Genomic DNA, 13,987 nt, shown 5'->3' with positions numbered 1-13,987 from the left:
TGATTGGTTAACTTGTAGTCACCGAGTTTCTGGTAATAAGTAGTTGGCTGCACTGTTTTCTTAAACATCTACAAGTTATACTTGATAACGGCAACACGAGTTAAAGGATACTAACTTTATCTTATAACTTAAAGTTGAACTACTTTCGCGTTTAATAACACAACTGTGATTTTTGCAACAGTTGCTGCACCAATTTCTTTTTCATTTTTGAATACCAATATGGATGTTTCTAAAGATAACTTTGTAGTAAATTAAGGCTTCAACATTAGTTTCAAAATAGTTCAGAATATACACAGAAGTAAAAGTTGCATTGCATATTTTTAACAATCTTTGAAAACCAAAAACAAAAATAATTAATGATAGTAATGTAGCAGCAAGTTATTTAAAACAATGCTGTAATGCATTTCTTAAATATCGGAATGAAAGTATAAGTCATAACATACGTTCCATGTACCCAAAGACAATATAGAATAACTATTGCCATTATAAAATTTCAAAGTTTGCTGTTCTATCTTGAAATATATATTTCAAATGTAACTTTAACGGGTATGACTGATGCTCATTCTTAATCTGTTATTTATATTGTGTACTAATTATTTTTTGCTATGATATCAAATGCCCACAGGCAAGAACATTTACACTTTCTCGTAATGTTGAGCAACCAGTTAAGCCATGCCTAATATAAATTATTTGTGAATGATTCTATTTTTACAATTGCTTTTCTATTACCTTAAGTTTGCTCTTTTATTATCTTATGATTAATATGTGTAATAATTATACATTTTTTATTCTTAATAAATTTAACTTAAAGAAATAATATGTATGCTAATGAATTTGGAATTGGTAATATTTATAGGAAATTAATGTACACATATTTTTATTAAAGCCTAATTTATTTTATATGAATTTTACGTAGAAAATGACCATATAAAAAAACATTTTAAATTTTACAATAATACCAATTTGTATATATTGATTCTTAACTAAACTTGATCATTTATTTAGAAAGGTATATGGAAAGGGTAGTAAGAACTTGTTTCCGAGCTGAAAAAGAATCAAAATATTTATGTTAGACATGCAAATAAATTCGATTGATTTGCAATAATCAGAAATATTTAAAGAAAAATATATTTACCCTGTCATTGGGCAAATTCTACCATTGCAATCAAAGGTATCAATATATGCAACATCTTCAGGAGTAAGTTTAAAGTCAAAGATATCGATATTTTGAGCAATTCGTGCTTTTGTAACTGATTTTGGTATTACTACATGTCCACGGTCCAACTAAAGCAGATTTGTAAAAATTTTGTTATATATCTACAATTTTAAATGTAAGTATGAGTAATCATTGCAAAATGTTATTATATACCTGATATCTAATAAGAACTTGAGCAGGTGTTTTATTATATTTTTTTGCAAGTTCACCCAATTTTTTATCATCCAATAGTTTTGGGTCATCAGGCTTAGCCCATGGTCTGTCAGGAGATCCAAGGGGACTATATGCAGTAATGACAATATCCCTTTGTTTACAGAATTCTGAGAGCTTCTTCTGAGTTAAATATGGGTGACATTCAATCTGTAAACATACAAATATTATAGACACATACCTATTAAACATTAGTGCAACTTAAAGTTGATAGTTACTTGGTTTGTAACTGGCTTAATGGTACAATTTTTAAGCAAGCGTTCTAATTGTTCCGAATTAAAATTGCTAACGCCAATATTCTTTGTAAGTCCCTTGGATACCAAACTCTCCATACTTTTCCATGTATCTACATAATCTGCATTGCTCATGATCAAAGTATCATCAGGATTCTTTGGAAAGAGACCATCACCCTCTTTATAACTTATTGGCCAATGAATAAGGTAGAGATCCAAATATTCAAGACCTAGGTCAGCCAAAGTTTTTTTAATAGCAGGTTCAACTAAATCTGGTCTATGGAAAGTATTCCATAATTTGCTTGTAATGAAAAGATCCTGCCTTTTCACAACACCTTCTGCAATTTTTGCATTAATCGCAGCACCAACTTCCTTTTCATTTTCATATACATGAGCACAATCAATGTGGCGGTATCCAATATCTATTGCGTCTTTAACAGCCTGAGTGACTTCTCCAGGTTTGGACTGGAATTATAATTGATAAGGTCATTGTTTATTAAAAAATATAACTTACAACTTGTATAATCAGTAAGAAACAATTTGTGATATAATGAAAAATGATATTACATGATGTTACACAATGTTACATTTCTTTGTTGTAATAAGTTCTGAAATGCAATATCATCTATTTCAACTTTCATAAATAACTTATCTCTTGTATGGAAGTTTATCTATAATTATGTAATATTACAAAACTATATGCATTATTAAATTCTGATTTAGTCTAATACAATCACATATAGAAACACTTAAGTATAAAAAAGAATTATTAAAAAACTATCATGACTATTCAATAATTTTTTATGTCAAAAGTTAATTGTTTGCAAATATTTGAATGCTTTTTATTTATATATCTAAAGTTTTAATATACTAAATGTATATAAAGAATGTTGAAATAAATGAAAACAAGGAAACTGTGACTCTGAAATGACTTTGTCAGAATTACAGGAAACATTTAAATTTCAGATAAGATCACATCATTCATCAACAGATTCGAGAATATTATAGAACATATTACATTTCGGATAAAAAAATTATAGCCTTTGGCCGGTACGAAAAGATATTATTTTAAATAAATTTATTGAATTAATTATTTTAAATAAAAGAACATGTAGTATAAGATAGTTAAAATGTTTTCCTGTTCTTATTTAAGCACGGGGAAGATTTTGTACTAAATTTAATTACTTTGCATATTACTTACCTTCCACGTACCCAAACCGAAAGCTGGTACCTCATTGCCGTTGTAAAATTTGATTGACGGTACGTTTAAAACCATTTTGATGTTTTTATATAATTTATGGCTTGAATCACAAAAATATTGACACGCAAATGTGGAATTCCTTCACGTAACGACACCTATTACGGTTGGAACTACAATGCCGGTAGGTTCGTCTAACGAGCTCCTTTTATAAATGTCCTACACCAAATCCTCTACTTCTGCCCCCCGAACGCAGGCATGTACGATATTAGAGAATGGAATATGATCTTTTTCATAACTCGTGTTTTATTCTACATTCAATGAAACCTGCATTATTTAAACTCCTATAGTAACATTCAGTGTTACATTTTTCTATTTTCAAAATAGATAAAATGTAATGTTATATATAATAAAGATTTTGCTGTATTTAGAAAAAAAATATAACACTTGTCATTTAATATTTTCTATTTTACAACATGAATTATTAGGATATTCGAGTAATTTTTTTTATAAATTTAAATTAGACAAGTATATCACAAAACGATGAATTTAGTGTTTATTAAAAGTTACGTTAATGTGATAAATGTTCAAAAATAGATTTTTAAAATTCAAAGGTACTGACATGTTATTGAAATTTGAAGCAAAAGGAAGATTCGTAAGTAAAATAATTGTATTCAAAAACTTGTTAATTTCATATCTAAGTCGTAATTCGTGACGTATTTATATCACATACTTTCGACTGTTTTGTGTTTAATAAACTCAAATATTTTGTGTCCAAAATGCTGTATGGGAAAAAACAACATAAAAATTAACGAAAATTATAAGATAAATATTACAAAATTTATACAAGAAAATGGAACCTTTGACTCCCTAAAAGTATACTGTCCTGTTTAGATATTCCTTCTGCGCATGCGATCAAAGATTGCATAAACGTGTGTACGATCTTGCTAATAACTTCTGTGTTCCTATACAAAAATTTCTGAGTCGTATATCACAGTTAGGTTCGAGCAGTGACTAAATTCGCTAACAAGAAATGGGCCCTATGGAAAATTACGGAGTCCGTTACAAGAGACAAGGGACAGTTGTGATTGTGAATCCCTTGATTGTCAACAATGAATGAATGAATTACCGAGTATAACAATACTCTCTCATCACGAGAAACGGATCGTTCTCATGAGCGATCCTAACCCCATTCCGCTTATGATTCAGGAAATCCTATGATTATATGTGTACCATTACAGTAACAACAAGAATGTTGCACTATAGTTGATAATGAAGTTACCTTTCTATTCTATCTATTCTTTTCGTGCAATGTCTAATAAAAAATTTGTTTTAAGATTTGATATTCCAAATTTGATGAACTTGAAATATTATATCATTACGTTGTACCTTGTGCGAATTACTTAAACTATAGGTAAGGCAAATTCATAATAATCGTATATATAGAATTAAACATACATTTTAAATAAATATGTACATCGAGGCGTGTTTTTTATCTGATCGATAATACGTTCGATTCAAAAATAATGCATGGTTATTGACTGATATGCTTGTTCCATTCAAATGTTGTCTGTTAATACTTACACGCAGATAGTATTACGTTTTTCATAGATAAAACCATTAGCTCATAGGAATACTTATTTGAATTTTAAAAGTAAACATTATGTATTCTATACACACTCGATTTACAGAACTCGTGATTAAATTATAATTACCTAGCATAGAAATAAAAAACATTCTTACACATATCATGATTTGAAAGCAGTGCTAGCTACATTCAGGCATGTACCACCACAATAAATAATTTACATTTATGTTTTATATATACAAGTGTAAAATACTTTAGCTAAAATTTCTGTAGAAATTTCGGTATACAATGCGTTTATATTGTGTGTGTGTGTGTGTGTGTGTGTACATTCTACACGTTTTATTCATTTTAATCGATCAGGTATCACATGGCACACTTTTGTCCTATAACTGTAGAACATGGACTTATCGATCTTACGATCGATAAATCACTGGCAATGCATTTTTCTTATTAAATAATACGATTACAGTTTAATAAAGAGTTAACCGATCATACTATGATTTTGTAAAATATCATATATATGTGTAACTTTTAGCATTAGATTATTGCAAATATACTTTAGCGGTTTCCAAAGCATGTCGATTTTTCCTCTGTAAGATGACCAGTTATCCAACTGAGAGTCTTCGACATAGAAGCAAGAAAACGCGTTCACTTTGCGAAAAATTAGGAATTTCATAATGGCCCTGACTTTTCTTTGAATCAGCACTGTTCCATTGTTTGTTGAACGTTGCGACCGATAAATTTATTCTGACATATTTTCTGCCATGATCACACTCCTTTTCCAATGTGTCCATCATTAATTCTAAAATCGGCCGGTCAAAGAATTTTGTTTTGAAATGCACAAGATTCTCAAAATCTTCAAGTCTTTCTTGTTAAAGATCGTTATGTACTCGCACAAATAACATCAATAATCACTTTTAGGTACTATACAGCCGAGTATGGTGAGGATCAAGTCCATTATTTTACTCTGTGCCGTTCTACCATTTTTGAAATTCAAAGATATTTCTTGGAGTGTTTCCCAGGATGTCGAGCAACCGTCATATACGTGATCGGTCGCGAAATAGATAACTTTCGATAATTTTGATTTCATTCTCTCATTAACTCGCGTAATTGATTGTTGATCGGTATTCAAAGAATCACGGACATTTACTGACAGTTTTATTCGACTTTCGTAAAGTAACGAGTTACCGAAGTGTTACAGTATAATCCAAAGAATATTTTTATTTACATTCGGCCCATGAAGTCGAGTTAGGTTATATTGTACGGGTGTCCTTTCTTAGATAGTCCCATAATATTAACACGTGCAAATAAACGTACTATTTGTTTGCGGTTTTCTTTCTTACATAAGGTGGCATTATTTTACTAAATGTATTCGTTTATTCGTTATCATTGTAAAAATGTAACGAGCATACGATATAATAGTATACAGTTAATGATTTTAACGAACCGCTTGTTACATTATCTAGAAATCATTTTAGTGAGTTTCTTTCGCGTTATTTGCGATTCCAATTCGTCTTATCAGTAGATTAGTGGAGTGGTTTGTACTAACGTTTTATTGTCTAAGAGACTGCATATAGTATGTTCAATCATTATCGGCTGTTGTCACACAAGCGTGATTTCAGCTATTATTCATAATTCGTTTTGAAAAGTACGTCTTTCAATTCTGAAGATTCATAATCAGATATGTGTCTATTATGTTTTATGTACAAATCATGTAATCGATTAATTTTAATAATTTATACGCAGGTTATTCCGTAACGTTGATTAAATAAGCGTCTGAACACAACACTTCTAGCACAACTTTGTTGAGCATGAGAAAGTATAAAATTTCAAAAATTCTAAGCAAAGTACAAAATTACAAAAGAGCACACAAGTTATGTATCGCTCTCAAGAAAAACAGTTTAACGATATTATGTGCTATAATTGTGGTGTCCTATTTGGAAAAAATGTTATGAAAAGTATGAAAGATAGGTGAAACAGGGGCGTGCCTAAAGTATTTAGCACCCTTCTTTCGGTTCTTTTGATAAATCATTTTTAAATTTAAACGCGCAGAAAAATATATCGTGTTTGAAATTAGATTTTTAAACAGTATGGTATTGTTATGGGCAAACTGAAAATAAGAAAAATGCAGAATTCTAAAGCTTATTTCCTGATTGTTTAATTTATTTATTATTTCTGCTAGCAGTATAGAAGACAAATCTCTTTTGCTTTTAAAAAGTGGTATGTTTTGAGTCAATAATCTTTTAATTTTGTTTCAATTTTATTTAAAATTTAATATCTGCTAACTCATTGTTAATGATATATGTATGTATACGTGCAGTTGTTGGAAATAGTTTGATAGTTTCACAGACTCTTTTGTTGGGAATTTTTCCCTATCCAAACAGTGTACGTGCAATATTTTCTTTTAAATGTATCGAGGAGAGAATCGATAGGAGGATAAACATATTTTCACAGTAATAACGTTTGCCTTTTGCGAAATCTTCCAAGAAAGGACAAGGCCGTATGGAACAATTAGCTTCAGTCTTCGTTAAGATAAGTTCAACGAGTCTTTGATCGTTCACGATTTATCGGAGGCTATCGGGCTGTCGATTGCGTCATGATCATCTTTTATCTTGAAAAGAATTATATATCTTAATTATAGTATTACATCGAGCGTTTTGAGTTTGCTCAATTAGGAAATTTCGAATTGAATCCGAAATGATTCAATGAAGTTGCTCGATTGAGTTATTATCGTTTTTCGCACGTTTCGAGATTTGAGAGAAATACCAGAATGTAGATAGGTGGGTCAACGATGCGGTAATTTGTATAATTTAACGTTTGAAAGATAGGCTTTGTGATGTAATAAAATCATTGTATTTATCTGAAGTATGTGACCATGAACGAGACAATAACAAATACTTTTGAATCGGACTGCCGTTTTTATTCTATTATCGCTGTTCGAAGGTCGTTTTTCGATATACAGTCAATTATAGCTAAAATTGTACACCATATATCGAAAAATGTCTCGTCTCGTAAAAAAGTTTAGAGATGATTTAGAGAAATAAATGCGATAAGTATCTAATGCTAATATATCTATATTTATTATGTAGTAATACAAAAACAAATGAAGCTATATATAGAAGAGAATATACTTCTATATATAGAAAAGAATAAAGTAAGAAGAATTCAGGTCAACGTTTTCACGCAATCTATTTGGTATCGATCTTATTAACTCTTCAGTAAAATCGGGTTCGATTTTATCTTATTTTTTTTATTGCTGCTCTTTTCGAATCATTCTTATTTTCATTGACATGTTTTCGAATTCTGGTAACGGAATTACAGTACCTTAATTTGTTTCAATAGTTAGAAATGTTCATTTGTTTTTTTATTATTATATATTAAAAATAGATATATTGACATTGTATACCTATTATATTAATTTTTTCAAATCATCCTTAAACTTTTTTATGACACGAAATATTTTTTTATACTCGTTGCATAATTGTAGCTCTAGATATGCAGAAAATTCTAGTAAGTAATTGTAGTAAGTATCACTTATCGAGAGTAGGACACGTTGCATACAATTTTATTTCTGTCGCAAAAGACAATAACTTTAAAAATTTTTATATGATTTGCAATTTTTAGTCGTTTTTAAAATCGAAAAACGAAAGAAACAATGTATTTGAAGAAAGGATACAATTTTGTATAATATCCTATTTCATCGCTGGATGATAACGACTTCGAATTAACTCTCTATCGTACGAATTTTATTTTATCTTTCGTACTTCACGAATATTCATTTGACCACGGTTTAACTGACACTCGAATCGAATATGGTACCAAATATTATTAAATAAACTTTGCGAATTTTTTGTTATGATTATTATTTATTATTAATATAAAAATTTGTTCACAATTTGTCGAGTCGGCATTTGGTACATCGATTGATTTAAATGTAAAAGTTCTTTTGTTCTGGTTATTGTTGATGTAATGTTTAAGATTTTCAAAATATTTTTGTTTTTCAGAACCTCCTTGGGACTTTTGCAGTGTATAGCAGCGTTTGCCAACAGTTTTGGATTAATGACGCACGAAAACGATCAAGTATATCAGCCACATCTGAGACGCTTTTGCGGCCCACAAATGTTCCAAGTTGAGAAACACTGGTTTGGCGTAAACATCGTGTACGAACATTTGGTTGCGATTACTTTAATTTCTTTCTATTTTATCCATAATTCTAATAAACGAATGTGTTCTCGACAAAGATTATTTCTCATGCTTTGCTTATTTTCAGCGTCACTGGGCTTCAAAGCGATAAATGTTGCACTTTTAACCCAGAGTGGGGGATGGAAAGTGCCAGCACGAGGAACAGTGTTGTATATATGCGTCGAAAAAATTCCATTCATACGCGGGGAGCGGATATAGAGCAAGTGATCCCGCTCGTTGAGCGAATCATTCGAAAAAGGGCCCTCGCCCACATCTTTCCAATCCAATGAATACGAAGCAGTCTGACCTGGAATCTTCGATGGAAATAAATCGCGCTCGGTTTTTGCGGCTCCGTATTCGTGTCTGTTCGCTGTTTCTCCAGATCACCATAAAACGCATAAAAACACCGTATCCTAAATTCCACAGATGAGCTATGCAATAAATACGTTTCGAATGAAAATACGAGGGCAGTCCGATAACTACTTAGCTTCACCACCCGATGGGCACCACGATCGCAAAAAAAATTTACTACCGTGTAGTACATTCTTGTAGACAGTTACTGTCAAAATTTCAGCCGAATCGGACTCGTAGTTTTGTTTTGACAGCGTGTGGAAGCGGGTGTGTCCGCGTATTTTAGAAAAATGGGAAAAGAGCAATATCGGTCGGTGATTCGATTCTTGTTTTTGGAAGGGAAATCGCGCAGCGAAATCGAAGAGCGCTTAGATGCTGTGTATGGTGACTCTTCTCCTTCGATGGCGACCGTCAAAAATTGGTTTAACGAGTTTTAACGTGGTCGCACGTCGATTTTCGATGAGCCACGTCCAGGTGGCCCGAAAACGGCTACCGCGGAGGATAACGTGAAGAAAATTCACGATTTCGTATTGGCAGACCGCCGATTGAAGGTGCGCGAGATAGCTGAGACAGTAGGTATCTGAAAAGACCACGTGGGTCATATCCTGCATGAAATATTGGGCATGAGAAAGCTGTCGGCGCGATGGGTGCCGCGTTTGCTTACTCCGGACAACACGTGCAACCGTGAGACCACTTCGGAGCAGTAGTCCGAACGATTCGACGCCGAATTGCAGGAAAAACGGCCTCACTTGGCGAAGAAACAAGTGCTCTTCCACCATGACAACGCACCGGCTCACACCTTCGTCGTCGCCACGGCCAAATTGGTCGAATTAGACTACAAACTGCTGCCCTATCCACCGTATGAATTCTCCAGATTTGGCCCCATGCGACTTCTTTTTGTTTGAAAAAGTCACTCGCCGGGCAGAAATTTGAGTCGACTGAAGTGGTTATCGCCGCCACGGAGGCCTACTTTGCAAACCTCCAGAAAACGTATTTTTCAGACGGGTTAAAGAAATTGGAGCAGCGCTGGGTCAAGTGTATCGAGTTGAAAGGAGACTATATAGAGAAATATTTCGCCATTTTTCCAAAATTTTCGTTTTTATTTTGTAGTACTTATCGGACCGCCCTCGTATGTAGGACTCTAACGAGGGACGTGCGCGCGCGTCGAGAGAGAGAGAGAGAGAGAGAGAGAGAGAGAGAGAGAGAGAGAGAGAGAGAGAGAGAGAGAGAGAGAGAAAGAGTGTGCCGAGCGATTCTCTGTGGGAGAATTGTAACTGGTTGAGGGTTGTACTGACACGTACGTAGCCAATGGGACTGTGGAATTTTCCGTGACCCAGACATAGTAGAGGCCCATCGGTTGGTTGTCATCTGGCAACCCCAAAATCGAGGATATAAGAAAGGCCGTTGCCACGGGGCATTAATTGTAATAACGAGTCTCAAGTCTGTAGTTGACATAGCGTATCTCTGTATCAGAGATGGTGTACCACGTACCTTAGGATGTGGTCGAGCGTAAAAGCATTGTAAAAGCGTTTCTCTGGACAAGGACGGTGTGTTACGGGCCTGAGAATAGCGAACAATGATATTGAATCGCTTTAATAATTCCCACACTTGTGACCATCGAAACTATCCCGATTCCAATAATCTCACATGTATACGTATATTTAGGACCGCCACATGGTGATGAACCAACATTGTTCATTTTTTTAATTTACAAACGGTAGATGACATCATTCTCTATATAGGGTATAGATAAATCTGTTGGACGTTCCTATGACATGGTGGATTGTAAATAGTTTTTAATGATTTTGAGCATCGAGAAACTACTTATATTAAAAGTTTAAATATTAAAATCAAATTTTAACTTTCGATCAATCGATCAGACTGCAGAACAGCACGAGACGGCCCTGCGTATATTCCATTCGCGGATACTCCATTATTTATAAATCCAGACGTATACATATACAGAAGTTTCAACGACCGTCGATTTTGCTCCACTTCGCTAATTGCATTTCCGCTACCGCGTTTCAGTCAACTGTGAAATACGATTTACCGATGTCATCGTAAAACCTGTTCTTGGAATGCAAGTTTCCTTGTACAGTTGTATGAGAACACCTCGATGGAATATCGGGTGCACATACGCAATAATGCAACTGTAAACGCGCTTTCAGGAAACACAGAACAAAGCGCGCGTGTTAATGTTTATGAATTCATTGTTTCTTAATGTCTCAGATGGAGAATGGAGAAGGGGAAATCGATCTTTGTTCGTATCTAGACAAAGTTCAGGATTTCGAAACAATAATTTTGTTTTTCAATTTCTTCCAGTTCAATCACGATCACATTTTTGGCAGGACGTTGTGATATTATTAACAACTCGATAATTATTGCAGCAAGTTAAACGAAAAAATTGATCTAAGGTATTCGCGAGTACGTCGATTATTACAAAAAATTTCGGTTTAATAGGTCGCGTAATTGTCCCTTCAAAAAATCACGAATGTTATCCATTTTTCGACCTGAGACACAAGGAAACTCGATCAATTTATGCGAATTAAATTTCAATCGACACCCAATAGCAAATATATCGTGGATGAAAGATGACTTCGTTGGTCACCGATGTTATTTTTTAAAAAATTTTCTTTATTTAAAAATACACTCTCTAAACGATTTAACTGGTTATTGCGCACGTGTAATGTATAACAATTCGATTTGGTATCGTTCGAAACGGAGCATCGAAATTTTCCATGGCATTCAATAAACGTAATTGACTAGACGAGGGTTAAACGAGTGCCGAATTATAGCGTAAGATTATGTAAGTTCAAAGAGGGTATACCTTACTATTAATTTGGGCTGAATTTGACGAGCCATTTCCTGTCGTTTCACCCGATTTACTATGAAACGTTTACTTCTCAAATGGATAGTACTTGTGACCTTTGGCGCTGCGAAAGGGAAAGAATAAGGTTCGTTATATCGTGCACGTTCCAAAGAAAAATTCGAGTCTAAAATTACATTTTGATACTTACTCGCGGAACTGTGCCACGCGTTGACCGGTTCCGATTTTTGATATAGCTTCCATTTCATCGGGTGTCAAAGAGAAATCAAATATTTCGATATTTTCCTTCAATCGACTAGGTGTCACGGATTTTGGAATGATTGCGATTCCTTGTTGCAACTGAAATGTTGGAAAATTACACTTTGTGCGTCAGTTCATTATTATTATACTCGATTAGTATATGAGTAAGAAGAGGAAGAGTATTCGTACTGGTCTTGATCATTTCGCAATGATAATTATTTTGTTATTTATAGTAAATCATAATCATTATTATTGTTTAAAATGATTGCAGTAGTGTTCAGTATAGGTTCATTGAAGAAAAAATTTGCATAATCACTCACTACATGACGTAAAGCAATTTGCGCAGTTGTTTTGTTATATTTTTTCGCGAGTTCTTCTATTTTTGGATGGTCCAAGGAATTCGATATTCCAGATTTATTTCCGGGTTGTCCCAACGGCGAATATCCAGTCACCGTGATATCGTGTTTGGTACAAAAATCGATCAATGACTTTTGATTGAGATTCACATTGACTTCGATCTAATGGCGACAAAATTTTTATTCGATAATTACAAATTGCTCGATTAAAATACAACAGTTAATTAGAAAGAGTTTACCTGATTATTTACAGGTTTAATTTCAGCTGCTCCAAGTAAACGAGTAATTTGTTCGATATTAAAATTGCTGATACCAATACTGCGTGCCAATCCTAAGCGCTGGCATTCTTCCATGCCTTTCCACGTTTCGAGATAATCGGTATCTGACATCAAAAGAGCACCATTTGCATCTTTGGGCAATAAATCATCGCCTTCCTGTTGAATCGATAGTGTACAATAATTTAACATGTAAAAATATAATTTAAGTTGTATATGTTAATTATTGAAGCTTACTTGAAAGGCGAATGGCCAATGAATTAAGTACAGGTCCACGTAACTGAAACCAAGATTTTCTAACGATTTTTTACACGCTGGTACTACACTCTCTAATTTGTGGAAATTATTCCAAAGCTGTAAAGAATTTATTAATTTTATAATATTATTTTTTCAATGACAGAAAGAAATTCAACAAAACACCGGTTTGTTCTTCTTAGAATTTTAAATATAAATAAGAACATTGCCTTCGTTGTGACAAAAAGGTCCTCTCTCTTCACTCTACCGCCCTTGATTTTTGCTTGAATTGCCGTACCAATTTCTTTTTCATTTTGATAATAAAACGCTGTGTCGATGTGGCGGTATCCGAGATCGATAGCTTCCATCACAGCTTTTTCCACCTCTCCGGGACGTGACTGGCAAATAAAGCATTTCGTTACACCTTAATTCTTCATTGTTAATGAAATTGTCAAATTTTTAAATTAAAATATTTGAATAAACCGCGTATTGAGTCAGGTGACATAGAGCTGCGAATTCATGATGGATGGTAAGTCGTTTACTTTTGTTAGATGAAATTTTAATGTATCATTAATTAACTATTGTTTTACAAGTATACGTGAACATTTTCTTACTTGATATGTACCGAGACCGAAAGCTGGCATCTTGTAGCCATTGGAAAATGTAAGTTTGGGTATTTGAGACATTATCGATCAATTATAGATGTGGTTAAAGTCGTTAGATGATTTGATCTATCGGTTTGACGATACGACTGTCTTCTAATGAGCAGCCTGTAAAACTACTGATAGTTTGAAAACTGACAGCTCAAAGTCTAACGCATCACCTCTACTTCGTGGACTTCATCATAGATAAAAATTACATAACATTTACAATGATGCGAATGTTTCTCTTCGGCTAAGATTAGACGTTACTAGCATTGCACAAGGTTATCGTAACGAATAATTATAGATTTTCGTGTACCAAAAGTTACGTTTTGAGAATACGAGTGAAGTTATTTAAATTAATAAGTGACTAACAACTATTTACAATATATTTTGTTAGTATAATTTAAAAGGGGGGACAAATGCAAACACTTTT

At 33.4% G+C, this 13,987-nt stretch overlaps 2 protein-coding genes and 1 long non-coding RNA gene across 7 annotated transcripts; 1 reads left to right on the top strand and 2 right to left on the bottom strand.

Annotated features, from left to right (window-relative positions):
* Nucleotides 1-874: 874 nt before the first annotated feature.
* On the bottom strand, nt 875-3,039 carry LOC143150066 (aldo-keto reductase 1B-like). Its single transcript, XM_076318069.1, has 5 exons — nt 2,861-3,039; nt 1,645-2,124; nt 1,370-1,576; nt 1,136-1,284; nt 875-1,044 (listed from the first exon to the last, which is right to left on the bottom strand). The coding sequence occupies exons 1-5, from the start codon at nt 2,933-2,935 to the stop codon at nt 1,002-1,004; spliced, it is 954 nt and encodes a 317-aa protein (XP_076174184.1). The 5' UTR covers nt 2,936-3,039; the 3' UTR covers nt 875-1,001.
* A 126-nt stretch (nt 3,040-3,165) lies between these two features.
* LOC143150067 (aldo-keto reductase 1B-like) lies at nt 3,166-13,739 on the bottom strand. 5 transcript variants are annotated; one of them, XR_012992936.1, is made up of 10 exons: nt 13,525-13,739; nt 13,141-13,308; nt 12,914-13,030; nt 12,641-12,835; nt 12,366-12,563; nt 11,996-12,144; nt 11,806-11,911; nt 10,470-11,010; nt 10,280-10,346; nt 8,324-9,040 (listed from the first exon to the last, which is right to left on the bottom strand). XR_012992936.1 is itself a non-coding variant. In XM_076318070.1 (7 exons), the coding sequence occupies exons 1-7, from the start codon at nt 13,594-13,596 to the stop codon at nt 11,875-11,877; spliced, it is 936 nt and encodes a 311-aa protein (XP_076174185.1). In that variant the 5' UTR covers nt 13,597-13,738; the 3' UTR covers nt 11,592-11,874. The 5 variants fall into 5 exon arrangements, 1 of the variants encoding a protein (XP_076174185.1); XR_012992935.1 differs by having other exon boundaries at nt 8,323-9,040; nt 10,280-11,010; XR_012992937.1 differs by lacking the exons at nt 8,324-9,040; nt 10,280-10,346; nt 10,470-11,010 and adding an exon at nt 3,166-3,184.
* Nucleotides 3,634-10,136, top strand: LOC143150071 (uncharacterized). Its single transcript, XR_012992941.1, has 3 exons — nt 3,634-4,271; nt 8,450-8,605; nt 8,716-10,136. It is a non-coding gene; the product is annotated as an uncharacterized LOC143150071 (long non-coding RNA).
* Nucleotides 13,740-13,987: the final 248 nt, after the last annotated feature.

Source organism: Ptiloglossa arizonensis, chromosome 8, assembly GCF_051014685.1.
Source record: "Ptiloglossa arizonensis isolate GNS036 chromosome 8, iyPtiAriz1_principal, whole genome shotgun sequence".
NCBI classification, from domain to species: Eukaryota; Metazoa; Arthropoda; class Insecta; order Hymenoptera; family Colletidae; genus Ptiloglossa; species Ptiloglossa arizonensis.
This window is presented reverse-complemented; position numbering and strand designations above follow the sequence as displayed.

Coding starts and splice junctions, on each gene's coding strand:
- LOC143150066 (XM_076318069.1), bottom strand. CDS start 2,935: ATGGTTTTAAACGTACCGTCAATCAAATTTTACAACGGCAATGAGGTA. Junction 1,285..1,369: donor AAGTTCTTATTAGATATCAG/GTATATAATAAC, acceptor AATCTGCTTTAG/TTGGACCGTGGACATGTAGT. Junction 1,045..1,135: donor AGAATTTGCCCAATGACAGG/GTAAATATATTT, acceptor ATTCTTTTTCAG/CTCGGAAACAAGTTCTTACT.
- LOC143150067 (XM_076318070.1), bottom strand. CDS start 13,596: ATGTCTCAAATACCCAAACTTACATTTTCCAATGGCTACAAGATGCCA. Junction 13,309..13,524: donor TCGGTCTCGGTACATATCAA/GTAAGAAAATGT, acceptor TTTATTTGCCAG/TCACGTCCCGGAGAGGTGGA. Junction 13,031..13,140: donor ACCTTTTTGTCACAACGAAG/GCAATGTTCTTA, acceptor AATTCTTTACAG/CTTTGGAATAATTTCCACAA.